This window comes from Leopardus geoffroyi, chromosome A1, assembly GCF_018350155.1.
Source record: "Leopardus geoffroyi isolate Oge1 chromosome A1, O.geoffroyi_Oge1_pat1.0, whole genome shotgun sequence".
In the NCBI taxonomy this organism is placed as follows: domain Eukaryota; kingdom Metazoa; phylum Chordata; class Mammalia; order Carnivora; family Felidae; genus Leopardus; species Leopardus geoffroyi.
The window spans coordinates 29,180,589-29,195,298 of record NC_059326.1 but is presented as its reverse complement, the minus strand read 5'-3'; the positions used below and the strand labels follow the sequence as shown (position 1 = coordinate 29,195,298).

Here is a 14,710-nt window from a genome sequence, read left to right as displayed (position 1 = left end):
GCATCAGCATGAAAATTATCCTCTTAATTTCAGGCTGGGCTACTTTGCATAGAGCAAAATGTTACATATCTTCTTTTCAAATTAGGTAAACTATCCTTTTTAGAAATCTAGAATTGCAATTTTCCCTAGTATTTTCATAATTAAATGTTGTTCAGAGCAGTTAATATTCCTAGTATATTTACTCATGGATAAATACATGGCTGAAATAATTTTGAAAATGTGGCTCAAGGGTGTTGAAACAGCAGAACTTTTAAATTTAAAGATATGGTAAAAATAGGTAGCTACTCATACTTATTTATAGAAGTGTAAGCCATGAGAAAAATTTTTTGTTGTGTTCTCATCACTATAAATTACCAGGTTTTCTGTTAGTGTTTAAAATTTAATATCACAGGTCGTTAATTGTTTCCTTTAAATTGTTTTTAAGAAAATGATGAAAACAAAAATTATTGATTACATCAATAATTTGTGTTTTTAAAAAATCAGGACAAAAGTTTTCTATTTGAAGGTTGGAAATGCAAGATAACTGTGATGTTTTTCTTTAAACTATCAGTTACTGACATGTAGTTAATAATACAGATATTTAAATGTTTAGTAAGTTGAATATAACCTGTTCCATGTCAAGAACCATGCTTACTATAAAATATTTTGATTACAAACTAATTACATTACTTTATCTTTTTAGATTCCATAGGACCTTTTCTCCCCCATGGTAAGTTCTGGAGCTCCAACTTGTGACTTCAAATAGGACATTGGAATGGTTTGGTTTTGTCTTAACTTAACTACATTTATAAGACTTGTTATATTTGGGATAGTGGGGAATTTTTTTTTCTTATATTCTTAGGATTAGGCTTAAATATGAGACCTGCCTTTTAAAAGCAGTAAATAGCCTTCATGTAAATTTTAGTATAAGGGCCCTTGATATTTCATGAAATCTCCAGATTGTTAACAGAATGTAAAAATTATCTTTCATGTATCCCAGGTTTTGAATCCTACCACATTGGAGCTCCAAAACATACTACTGGGGGAAGGAAAGAGTTTAAACAAAATCAAACATTACCTTTTTAAGTGTTACATTTATAGTCTCGATAGTGAACACTACATTTAGGATGGAGATACCTTGATTGCTAGCACCAAGGGTTCTTCTTACAAAATATTTCCATTTTCTGAGTTGAAATCAATTAAAAACCTTACAGTTTAAAATCAAATTTGTTTGCTTTCTCTTAAAATTCTGTTGTAAATTGTCTTATTGCTTATATGAAACAGTGCATATAATCTCTCTTTGTAAATTATGGTAGATATTATTTTAGAATAATGAACTGGACCCAGATCCTACCTTGCAAATTGTTATTGCAGAGTCACATGTAGTTTGTGTGTATATGTATATATGTATATGTATATGTGTGTGTGTGTATGTGTGTATATATATATATACGTATATATATATATGTATATATATGTTTTCTATTCAGTACTATAAAATTAATTTGGTCTTGGGAGGGAAGACCCAACTTTCTGTTAGAAGTATATTTTGTATCACTATATTTGGGAGAAATAATTTGCCACTTTAAACAATCTGTATGAGTCGGATTCTTTATAATGGAGTTTCATTGAAGATTTAAGTGTTAAAGCTACCTTAGAAATTTAGTTCACTTTTTAAACTATAAGACATTCACATTCATGATGCTGAAACAGTTGCTTTTTAAAACCTAATCAATGGGTGTTACAGCCTTTTGTGGGGAGGTGTGTAGGCTTCATCGGGCTAGAGAGTTTGTGTAAGATAAGTCTTGAAGGAGGACTTTCTTTTTCATAGGTTGTGCGCTAATGAATGGAAGTGCTGTGCATCTTGAGTCTCTGTGTCTTGCATGGGTATGATTTGAGTTGGTTTTAGAATCTGTTGTGATGAAAGAAGTTTTGGATTTATCTGGAGGTTGGGTTTAAAATGGTGTTTTGCTGATTATGTGTTTCACCACCACAGAGTTTTCATGTCATTCTTATAAAAATTGGGCACAGCTTTAATATTGACAATGCAATCTTTATTTATAACTTTTAAAAAGTTTATTAGCATTTTTTCATAGATAAAAAGTTCTGATGCTTTGAATCTCACACATATTTACTGATAATAGGCACTTTAGAAGAGAGGCTCCAAATTTATGAAGAAATTAGTAAGCAGCACCCCAGAGCAATTTCACCTAGAAGATTACCTTTGAATCTTGCCCCAGGTAATATTAGGATATCTTTTGTAACACTAATAATTATTTGTTATTCAACATCATTCACCTTTAAAAAACTTGTTTCTTGTACAGAGTTTATATCGTCACCAATCTTGGGGGTGGGAGTGATCAGTTATGAATTTATTATGCATGTGTTAATAAGAATGTTGAGCATATGGCTATATGTTTGTTTCAAGTATTTGAAATTACCTTTTTAGAGATTGTTTTTCTCATGTGACTTTAAAAATTAAACACTAGATTTAGAAGATCAATTAAATTCCCTAGAAACGACAAATCCTATGTGAGGTATTATGATTTAAGTGGTAGAAGTTTTGAAGTTTTAGGTCTTTTTTTTTTAATGGTTTTTATTTATTTTTGAGAGAGAGAGAGGGAAAGGATAGTGGGGGAGGGGCAGAGAGAGAGGGAGACACAGAATCTGGAGCAGGCTCCAGGCTCTGAGCTGTCCACACAGAGCCCAACGCGGGGCTCAGACTCACAAACTGAGAAATCATGATCTGAGCCGAAGTCAGATGCTTAACCAACTGAACCACCCAGGTGCCCCTGGGTCTTCTTTTTAGAGCACAAATTCAGAGAAAGAGTGGGGAGCCCTTTGTGTCCACCACAGTGTTTAAGAACATTACTATTCCCTGTGAAGGCACTCTGTCTTCAGAGTTGTCTGCTTCCCTGAAATTCGCCTTTATCATGCGCTTGTTTTTACAGGGCTCCATGTATTTTGTAGCCCTAGAAAAACAACCCCCCCACCCCGTCCCTCCCTGCTTTTGTACATAATGTAAATTGGCGCACTATGGTTTGTATTCTGTGACTTGCTTTTATCGAACAGCAGTATATGCATGACCGTGATCCAAGTTGTGCAAGTGGTTGAACTCCTTTACTTTGGGGTCTAGAGGAAGTAAAAGTATATTAGTTCTTCAGATAGTTAACATCTGAAGATTTGTGCCTTTTTCTTAAAGTTGTCAGTTGTCTCTGTTTTTAGCTGGAAGTGCTGTAGATTATGAATTATTTGTTGGGACTTCTGGCATGTCTTTTGATATTAAGTCAGACCCTAGAAAGCTAATAGAACTTAAAAAAGATCTATTCTAGGCATGGGGTGAGGAGGGGGTATATTTTCTAATGAATTTTCACTTATAGTGCAGATAATTGGGTTATAATTTTCTTTATCTAAAGATTTATGGAAATTAAAAAGGTTTTAGTTACTGACTTTAAAAATGTATGAAGTACCTGTTAGAAATGTATCAGATAGTCGGTACGAGTTTATTGTAAACAGTTCATTTTCCACTAGTATATCTTAGTTCCACAGATGATAAATGGTATTCTTCTGATGCTCTCATTTTTGTTTTGGCTTTATGAATACCGAAAGCAGATTTCCCTGATGTTTTTCAGGGAACATTATGCTCACGTGGCTAGTATCAGACTCAGTGGGGAGGGTACTGGTGTGCTGAGATGTTCATCAGTCGAGTGAGTTGGGGAAACTTTGAATTGAACACAGCAGTCAGGTTTCTGTGGGACCTGTTAGAACGTTCATACCTGCATTGTGAATTTCTGAGATGGGATGTCCTATGCAAGGAGGAGCATTCCCATGTGTGTTTCATTGAGGATGTTTGGCTTCACATTTTTATATGTCTTTTTTTTAAATAACAGCATTTGAAATAGAATTCACGTGCCATATAATTCACTTTTTAAAGTATGCAACTCCATGTTTTAGTGTATTCATGGAATTGTGCAACTGTTGTCACGATCTGGTTTCAGAAAGTTTTTGTCCCTCCCAAAAGAAACCTCACTCCCCGCACTCCCTGCGTCAGGCCGCACTCCCCCTGCACTTCCAGCACCAGGCGGCTGCTAATCTTCTTCCTGTACCTGTGGAGTTGTCTGTTCTGGACGTTTCATACAAATGGTATCATACCACATGTGGCCTTTGTGTCTGGCTTCTTTTTTTTAAAATTGGTCTCCATATATAATGTATGTCTTGTGTCACGTTGTGGGTGGGGATATTCTCTTAGTTTGGAGTTTTCAGATGCATCTATGTGCCTCTTAGGAAAGAAGGAAAACTCATTTAACTTTATAGTTATTATTTTAATGTTTATTTATTTATTTTGAGAGGGAGAGAGAGAGAATCCTAAGCAGGCTCTGCACTGTCAGCACAGAGTCCCCATAGCGGGGCTTGAACTCACGAACCTTGAGATCATGACCTAAGCCAAAATCAAGAGTTGAACACATAACCGACCGAACCACCCAGGCACCCCTAACTTTAAGATTATTAGGGGCGCCTGGGTGGCGCAGTCGGTTAAGCATCCGACTTCAGCCAGGTCACGATCTCGCGGTCCGTGAGTTCGAGCCCCGCATGAGGCTCTGGGCTGATGGCTCGGAGCCTGGAGCCTGTTTCCGATTCTGTGTCTCCCTCTCTCTCTGCCCCTCCCCCGTTCATGCTCTGTCTCTCTCTGTCCCAAAAATAAATAAACGTTGAAAAAAAAAAAAAAAGATTATTAACAAGATATCTTAGTTCTGTTATTCCTTAATGGAACATGGAACTTCAAATTTACACTGCCTTGAGTTTTTCTCATAGTTAATAAAGTTTGCTAAAAACTCTTAGTACATGACAGGAAATATATTTTTACTGAAAGATAGCTTGGAACCAACTGTTGATTATAAAGTGCAATTTAGCTTTAAGTGGAATTATCTTGGACTCTCTGGGCACTCTGTCTTTGAAAGGCTAAAGGCATCTTTATACAAGATAGGGCTCAGTTGAAGGGTCTGATGGCACGGACTTCAAGATCAACATCACTGTGAGGTTCTAACATCCATGGATTTACAAAGCTCCAGTGAGCATATGTAAAATCACACAGATACCTAATTGTACCTCTGTAGAAGCTAAATACTTCATGTTGTTTTGCCTGTCTAGAAATATTTTTATGTGTAATAAGGAAAGCATCTTGATATTGTCAAAAACAATAAGATTTTTATTCAAGGAACATGGAACTTGAGAATGCAAGGTGAAAGTTTTAAAAAAGAGTTTTCAGTTTTTAGTTAAAAAGGCTTAAAACTGTCAAGTAGTGAACACAGAACTCCTAGGTAGATTCTCCAACCGTCGAAAATATTAAGCACTATGAAAATAATGCAGGGATATAGCTACTTTTCAAAAGAACTGGTTTACTTCATCATGTTCTATTAGTCTTCACTGGCCAAGGCAGGGGAGAGAGGGAAGGAGATAATTCAGAGTATTAAACACAAAGTTCTGATCAAATTTTACTCCATTCTTTTTTATTGGATTATTTACTATTGAGATATAATTACATATAACATTATAGAAGTTTAAGGTGTATAACTCTTGAATTGATACATTTATACATTGTATTATTACCATAGTGGTACCATAGTATGCTAGCTAACACCTTCATCAGGTCATATAATTATTTCTTTTTTATATTGAGAACATTCTCCATGATTTAGAATAAATTCCCAGTGAATCACACACAGTCTGATCTTGCTGATTGTATTATTTTAGCACTGGTTTTTGAGACAGCAATTTTTATTGAATCTATACTACACATCTGGAGAAGAATTAGCATAGCATCTGTGTAGACAGATAACCTGTTTGGTAAGTGGTAATGCTAAGCAGGCACTTAATGATTGACAGTCTTTTTTTTTTTTTTTTTTTTTACCCCTAAAGGAAACACTGTGGGGGGTACTAAAGATTATTTAAAAATAATTAGGAAGAAGAGAGATTATTTGCTTTTGTGAAGGGGTTTTTCTTATGCCTAAAGAAAACCTTATGAGCTGAGTCATGGTAAGTAATTTTAGAATATAGTGTGTGACTGAGCATTTGAATAGCTGTCTGTAGGCTTCTTATTTAGATAATGCATTATAGTTCCAGGTAAAATGATTTTTTAAGTGGAAAGTTTTTCCTGTCCTTCCTCTGACCACCTCCTTCTCTAGTGGCTGCATTGTTACCAGTAGGTGGTGTATACTTCCATAAACATATTGTGCATATACAAGCACAAATGTGTGTGGGTTTGTGTATAGCTTTCTTTTTTTCTCCCTCTTTTGTACAAAAATGGTAGCATAGATTGCTGTGGACTTGGGTTTTCTTTCCACTTAACTCTGTGTCTGTGCTTTACATCAGCACATGAAGAACTTCCCCATTCTTTCTCACAGCTGCACAGTCTAACAGTTTAACGGGAGAAGGGGCTTTCAAAATTATGGATAATTGAGAATGGACTACACTGTCTTTTAACTTCAATCTGCCAGGATGATCTGAATTGACTGAGAAAGTTGAGGAAGAAGAGGAGTTCAGAATAGCCTCTGACATGAAGATACAATGCTTGGTTTCTCAGTGGATGTCTGCAAATATGGAAAAGATTCTTAACTATAGAAATGCAGTAGCTGTCAGGTTATCAAGGCATGTAATGATAGACAACATTTATTGAATAGTTACTGTATGCCGGACACTCTTTACTGCTATATACTTATATTCTGGTTGAGCCATGCAGGAGGGCTCTTGAGGCTGCTAGCATTGTTACCCTCACCTACAGTGGGGAAAGTGAGGATTTTAGTGGACAGGTTGGTTACTTGTCTAAGGTCACACAGAAGTGGAAGAATACACATTTCTCTAAACAACTGCATCCCACTGGTCCACCACAATATTGTTAACTTAAAAAAAAAAAGTATTTATTTTTAAAGAGAGAGCAAGCACAGGAAGGGCAGAGAGAGAGAGAGAGAGAATCCCTAGCAGGCTCTGAGCTGTCAGTGCTGAGCCCAGGGCAGGACTCAAACTCACGAACCTTGAGATCATCATGACCTGAGCTGAAATCAAGAGTCGGATGCTTAACCAACTGAGCCACCCAGGCGCCCCAGTATTGTTAATTTTGCCTTATATCAGAGGAAGTGCTGGAAAGATTTGATCTCTAAAACTACTTTTGATTTTTAAAGAAGTAATGATGTCTATTTAACCCAGAATATACTTTGTGTATGATCTAATAAAAGATTAGAGATTATCTGGAAATGGTTTTTATAGTACATTAACAAATGTTGAACCTGTTTTTATATTTGGTAAACTTTCCCCTTAATAAAATTTAAATATCTCTTTTAAATTTTTATGACATGTAATTATATTGAGTATGCATGTTTTGTTCAATACAATCACAACAAATAAAAATAACCGCTTTGGGTTGTTGGTATTTTTTTTTGTGAAGTGTTGTGATTCATAATGAAACTTTAAGGGATTGTTTAATAGTTTTACTTTAGGTTAAGCCATTTATGACCTATGTATCTTTTTCTTAAAAAAAATTTTTTTTTAAATGTTTATTTTTGAGAGAGAGAGAGAGAGAGAGAGAGAGCGAGCTGGGGAAGGGGCAGAGAGAGGGAGACATAGAACCTGAAGCAAGCTTCAGGCTCTGAGCTGTCAGCAAAGAGCCCAATGTGGGGCTCGAACTCACAAGCCGCAAGATCATGAACTGAGCCAAAGTCGGACGCTTAACCCGACTGAGCCACCCAGGCGCCCCTGTAATCTTTTTCTTTTTAATGAGTGGGCAAATCCGTGTCATTATATAATAACTCTTCCTGTCAAAAAAGTTAAAGCCTTAACTGAGTTAAAGCCTTTGTGTTGTATTTAAAATGAAAAAGTTGGGGCGCCTGGGTGGCGCAGTCGGTTAAGCGTCCGACTTCAGCCAGGTCACGATCTCGCGGTCCGTGAGTTCGAGCCCCGCGTCGGGCTCTGGGCTGATGGCTCGGAGCCTGGAGCCTGTTTCCGATTCTGTGTCTCCCTCTCTCTCTGGCCCTCCCCCGTTCATGCTCTGTCTCTCTCTGTCCCAAAAATAAATAAACGTTGAAAAAAAAAATTAAAAAAAAAAAAATGAAAAAGTTTCCATTTTTTCCCCTGCTTCCAGAAAGTGATGCCAAGTTTTTTTTGGAAGGGTTTAATAATGATAGAATTATTTGCTTCTAATGTTAAAATGCTCTGGGGCTCAGTCTAGTGTCTAACATATGTTTATTTTATGTATTATCCATCTTACCCACTGGAACGTTAAGTTCCAAGAGGGCAGAATTTAATTCATTTATTTATTTTGAGAGAGAGAAAGAGAGCATGAGCGGGGGAGGGGGAGAGAGAGAGGGAGAGAGAGAATCCCAAGCAGGCTCTGTGCTGACAGCGTGACTTGATCTCACAAAGTGTGAGATTGTGACCTGAACGGAGATCAAGAGTTGGACACTTAACCGACTGAGCCACTCAGGCGCCCCAGAATTTGTTTTTAATTGTTTTAGTCACCGCTATATCCCTAATACCTAGAACAGTGCCTGGCACATAGTGGGTGCTTGAAAGATGATTGTGGAATGAATGTTGAGGTAAATCACTAATTGGTTTGGAAAACATTTTCAAATACTACTTTAGTGTTTAAAAATATATTTTGGCTGTCAGTTAAATATGCTGCTGGTTACAGTAGGATCTCTTTATAGTCTTCAGCGTGCCTTATGAGGTGTCTGCAGATGAGGACGAGTCTGTGCTAGTCAGTGAGGTTAGGAAAGAGACTTGCTATGGGGACTGTATTCAGAATGGATAGTAACTTTTTCTACTACTTAAAGCTGCACAGTTATTTGGTGTACTTATCTTTTGAAGTGTTCCTTGAAGATATTTTAACCTAGATCTAGGGAAAAGGATAGTTGCCAACTAAGATATTTAGTGTTATCCTTTTGGGTGGTAACAGTCAAGCAATAAATGCTGACAGACTTTTGGGTTTAAAAATAGGATGGGGGGATCATTGTTTTTGAGGGAGGTTTATTTTTATTTGTAAAATCACTTTGAGAACTGTTTGCATCAATTGAAATATAACAAAGTACACTTTTGTTTCTAGGTGAAAAATTTAGAGAACTAATGGATAAGTTCCTGAGGATTAACTTCAGTAAAGGCTGCCCACCCTTGTTCACTACTTTGAAATCTTTATATTACAATACAGAAAAGGTAAAATTTGGTCTTTACTCAGTTTTGCTGTAATCTTTTTACTAACTTATTATAGAAACATTTCCATGTGAATAATATGCTATGATTTAATAATTTTTTCTATTCTGTTAATAGAGAAACTATTCACCTTAGTTTAATAATAGTTGAGCTGAAATTATATGTGTGTAGTATGCTTTATTTGACTGTAATGGCACTGCTGTTGAGATTTTGGTAAATAGTTGTTGATTCATGTGAAAACATGGAGCAGTGCCTACCAATAATTTCTGTAGGTTATTTAAGGTAGCATTTGCCAAAATTCATCACTTACTCTTTAGGATAAGGGTGACAGAGAAGAAAGGGGAGGTGAGATGTCAGAAATGGTAAAGAGCTTACATGTGTGAATTTGAATACAGATTTTCCCTGCTGTCTGAAAGTAGAGCGTTCCTGTGAAACCTCTCAAGCTGAAATGGTGTAAAATGAAGCACAATTAGCATTAGTTTGTATTAAAAATTTTTGAACATTCCCAGACCCCAAAAATAACCTCTCTGGCTTTTCTGATATCTTAGGATGCATCTTGCTAATGGATGCACAAAATAAATCGAGATAAAGCACAGATGCTCACAGACACACAGTTCAAATCTATGGTGGCCTGATGCTGAGTGTCCTTCCTGGAGGAAGGAACTTGATGGTGTCCCTCTCCTTGCCAAGAGTGTGCGATGCCTCTGTGAGGGCTCCCTGCAAAACCAATGCTGAGCGCTGTTTTCACTTTTTGCCTTTTTCCGTGAAAGCGAAGGCACCACTGTAGGCCTTTGGTAAAAGTGAAAGTGGTGTAATACAAACTTTCACAAAACCAGAGGGCTACCTGTAATGCTTTTGTAATAACATCTTGCAGAAGCTGCTGAATATAGTGGCCATTAAAGAATTTGTTCCTCTTGGACTATCACTAAGCTTTCATTGGCTTTGTCCATTTTCACATGGGGCACAGACTTTTCGTTTTTTAAAATCCCTCCAATAGAGATCCAAAATTATCATCATAAGGATGTAAAGCATTTGTTGGTATTTTATAAAGCACGGGAATTGCATTTTTAAAGAAGGCACTGAAAATGTATTAATTTATATAGGAACCTTTGACATCTCTTTAGTGTTATTTTCTAAGCATGGAATAGGCGTGTTTACCAAGTGCTTTTTTTTCCTTTATAAAAAATTTTTTTAATGTTAATTTATTTTTTGAGAGAGAGAGAGAGACCAAGTGCTTTTGAGAATTGAATCAAACCTCAGAAAACTGAGGTTGTCAGAACTTAGTATAGTAAAAAATGTACAAGTCTGGGATGTGCTTTTCAAATAATTTTGGCCACATAAATTTGTGACGTCTCATAAGGGTGTTCGAAAATTCATTTCTAACTGGTAGTCTTGCTTTTAGCTAAAGATTGCATTTTAACTCTGGAGGAAGTATTAAAAAGCAGTGAAGGCTGATAAAGTTATGGTTTCATAAACTTTCAGATCTTAAAGAATGATCCATGTTAGGTAGCATGAAAATAAAATCATCTTTTGAAGTCAGCCCAGGATATAGCACAACTATAGAAAAGTATTTTAAAAACATCTGCAGCATTTTAAAACGTGAATATATAATTCAGGGACACAAAGAACATTTTTTTGTGTAATTCCTGTCAAGGTTTTTTTCCCCTATGAATTTATTTGTGGTATTTGTAGGCAGCTGTAATAATTTTGACCTGAAAGTTTGTCTAGCAAGTGCACAAGCATTTTATATGTTGCTGTATGGTTTTCATTATCTTCTTTTTGATGACTACATATCAGAGCCATTCCTCTATTGTTGAACTTTGGGTTTCCAAACTTTCACTGTTAAAATCAAACAAACACTATAAATATCTTTGTACCCATAGCTTTACTCAGGATTATTTCCTTCTCACAAATTCTCAAATTAATTGGTAAAAGGTATGTGCATTCTGTGGTTCTCAGTTAATAATGGTACTTTGGTTTCTATGAGGTTGTAAACACCAATTTGTATTGTCACTAGCGGTGTATGTGTGTGCAAGGTTCCCTGTACCCTCACCAGCATTAGGTATTCTAATATTTTCCCTTTTTGTATTTTCCCTTTTTGTATTTTCTTTTCCATGGATAGATGTATTTTTTTAACATAGAAACAGTTTGGAAGGTCCTTTTCTTCTAGAGCAGTGTTTCTCAAGGTGCAATGAGGGAGGGAATTTTGTCCCCCCAAGGGACATTTTGCAATGTCTGGGAGTATTTTTGTCACTGTTGGGAAGTATGCTATGGAGATCTAATGGGTAGCAGGCAGGGATCAACAGGACAGCTCCCCACAATGAAGTATTCTGTTATTGACCTGTTGGGCTAGATAATTTGTTATAAGGGGCTGTCCTTTGCATTATAGGATATTTAGCAGTGTCCGGGGCCTCTGCCAACTAGATACCGGTTGCTTCCCCCCCCAGTATTTTTGTTATTGTTAACAGCTTTATTGAGATATAAATCACATATCATAAAATTTACCTACTTGAAGTGTACAATTCAGTGATTTTTAATATATTCAGAGTTTTGCAACCATTACCATTGTAATTTTAGAAAATTTTCATTACCCCAAAAAAATCCTTTCCCCACCCCCGCAACATTAGGCAACCACTACTCTACTTTCTTTCCATTTGCACACAAATGGAATCATACAGTTTGTGACCTTTTGTTCTGTAGTGTGTTTTACTTAGCATAATGTTTTCATCCATGCGGTAGCGTGGATGAGACTACTTCATTCCCTGTATCACCAAATAACATCCCATTGTATGGCTGTGCCACATTTTAGCAGTTGAGGGACACTTTGGTTGTTTCTGCCTTTTAGTTATTATGACTAATGCTGCTGTGAACACTTGTGTGCCAGTTTTCCATATACATTTTAATTTCTCTTGGGCGTGTATACCCAGGAATGGAATTGCTGCTTCAAATGGCAAGTCTGTGTTTAAACTTTAAAAAGACTGCCAGATTGTTTTCCAAAGTGACTGTACCTTTTTATATTCTCACAAGCAGTGTATGAGGATTCTGATTCCTATGTATCCTCACCAATAATCCACTTGCTATTATTTGGCATTTGATTATAGCCAGCCCAGTGGGTGTGAAGTGCTGTCTCATGGTTTCAGTTTGCAATTCCCCGATGACTGATGATGTTGAGTGTCTTTTCATGTGCTTATTTGCCATTTGTAAATCTTCTTTGGAGAAAGTCCATTCAGACTCTTTGAGTTGTCTTTTTATTCTTGAGTTGGAAGTGTTCTTTGTATATTCTAGATACATGTCCCTTATCAGATACGTTATTTGGAAATACTTTCTACCATTCTGTGGGTTATCTTTTCACTTTCTTTTTTTTTTTTTCAACTTTTATTTATTTTTGGGACAGAGAGAGACAGAGCATGAACGGGGGAGGGGCAGAGAGAGAGGGAGACACAGAATCAGAAACAGGCTCCAGGCTCTGAGCCATCAGCCCAGAGCCCGACGCGGGACTCGAACTCACGGACCGCAAGATCGTGACCTGGCTGAAGTCGGATGCTTAACCGACTGCGCCACCCAGGCGCCCCTCTTTTCACTTTCTTTAAAGTGTCCTTTGATGACAAAAGTTTTTAAAGTCCATTTTATGGTTTTTTCCTTTTACTGCTTGAGCTTTTGTGCCATATCCAAGAAACCATTTCAAATCTAGCGTAATGAAGATTTATATATATTTAATAAGAGTTTTATATTTTTAGTTCTTATACTGAGGTCTTTGATAAATTTTGAGTTCATTTTTATATATGATGTGAGGCAGGAATCCAGCTTTTGCATGTGACTATCCAGTTTCCCAGAACCATTTGTTGAAGAGACTGTTCTTTACCCAGTGAAAGGTCTTGCCAGTTTTGTTGAAAATAAATGGACCATAAAGAAGGTTCATCTTTGGACTCACTGATCTATATATTTGTCCTTATGCTACAGTACCACACTGTCTTGATTACTGTAGCTTTGGGGTAAGTTGAAATTAGGAAGTGTGAATCTTTTAGCTTGTTCTTTTTTCAAGATTCTTTTGACCATTCAGGATTCCTTTTTTTTCAATTTGAATTTTAGAATTAGCCTTTCAGTTTCTGCAAGAAGCCAGCTGGAATTTTACAGGCATTGCTTTGTATCTGTAGATCAGTTTATCTTAACAATACTAAGTTTTTCAGTCTATGAACTTTGGATGTCTTTGCATCTAGACATATCTTCTTTAATTTCTTTCAACGATATTTTGTAGGTTTTAGCATACATCTTGTACATCTTTTGTGAAATTTACTCCTAAGTACTTTATTCCTTTTAATACTATTCTAGTGGAATTATTTTCTTAATTTTATTTTCATTTTGTTATTGCTAGTGTATAAAATACAGTTGGTTTTTGTATATTGATTCTGTGGCCTTGCTGAACTTATTTATTTATTATTTATTGTTGATAGTTGGTGTAATGGATTTCTTAGGATTTTCCAGATTTTTCTATTTGCAGATTTTCTAACATTGGTATTGTTATTAATTTGCAAATTATTTGCAAATTTTCTGATTTGCAGATATGTCATCTGCAAATAGAAAGTTTTATTTCATTTCCTTTTTGTATCCTTTTAATTTCATTTTCTTCACTAATTGCCCTGACTAGAATCTCCAGTACAATGTTGAAGAAAAGTGATTAGAGTGGATATCTTTGTCTTGTTCCTGATGTTAGGAGAAAGCATCTAGTCTTTGTCCATTAAGTATTGGGTTAACCATGAATTTTTTATATATGCCCTTTGTGATGTTGAAGAAGTTCCCTTCCATTCCTAGGACACTGAGCATTTTTAAGGTGAACATGTGTTGGATTTTGTCAAATGTTTCTTCTGTGTCTATTGAGATAATTATGTGGGTTTTTTTTTTAAATACTCTTGCTATGATGTATTACATGAATTAATTTTCAGATGTTAAAGCGGCCTTGCATTGCTGGGATAAAACCCACTTGGTCATGGTGTAGAATTCTTTTTGTATATTGCTGGGTTCAGTTTGCTAACATTTTATTGAGGATTTTTGTTTGTCTCTTCCTACTGATCTGTAGTTTTCTTGTGAGGTTTTTGTCTGGTTTTGGTGTCAGGGTAGTAAAGGCCTTATAAGGAGTTGAGAAGTGTTTCCTCCTCTTCTTCTCCTCTTTTTTTTTTTTTTTTTAAAGTTTGTAAAACATTGGTATTGTTATTAAATATTTGGTGGAATTTACCAGTGAAGCCATCTGGACCTGGATTTTTCTTTGTGGGCAGTTTTTGATTACCTATTAGAACTCTTTACTTGTTATTGGTTTATTTATATTTTCTATTTCTTCTTGACATGGTTTCTGAAATTTGTTTCTCTAGAAATTTGTCCATTTCTTCTAAGTTATCCCGTATTGGCATACAGTTGTTCATTGTATTCCTTTATAATCATTTTATTTCTGTAAAGTCACAGTAATGTCTCCTCTTTCATTTTTAATTTTAATAATTCAATTTTTTTTTTTTTCTTTTCTTGGTCAATCCACCACAGGTTTGCC

At 35.9% G+C, this 14,710-nt stretch overlaps 1 protein-coding gene across 17 annotated transcripts in view; it reads left to right on the top strand.

The window, feature by feature from the left end:
* The window catches only part of NAA16 (N-alpha-acetyltransferase 16, NatA auxiliary subunit), a 66,036-nt gene that overhangs the window by 19,522 nt on the left and 31,804 nt on the right, over positions 1-14,710 (top strand). For 10 of the 17 annotated variants that reach the window (XM_045477891.1, XM_045477899.1, XM_045477868.1 and 7 more), the window contains 3 exons: positions 683-709; positions 2,124-2,219; positions 9,071-9,177. In XM_045477891.1, coding sequence (XP_045333847.1) covers positions 683-709; positions 2,124-2,219; positions 9,071-9,177 — 230 coding nt within the window. Of the gene's footprint in view, positions 1-682; positions 710-2,123; positions 2,220-5,895; positions 6,013-9,070; positions 9,178-14,710 lie in introns of those variants that run through there. The other 7 variants (XM_045477932.1, XM_045477915.1, XM_045477876.1 and 4 more) reach the window with 4 other exon arrangements.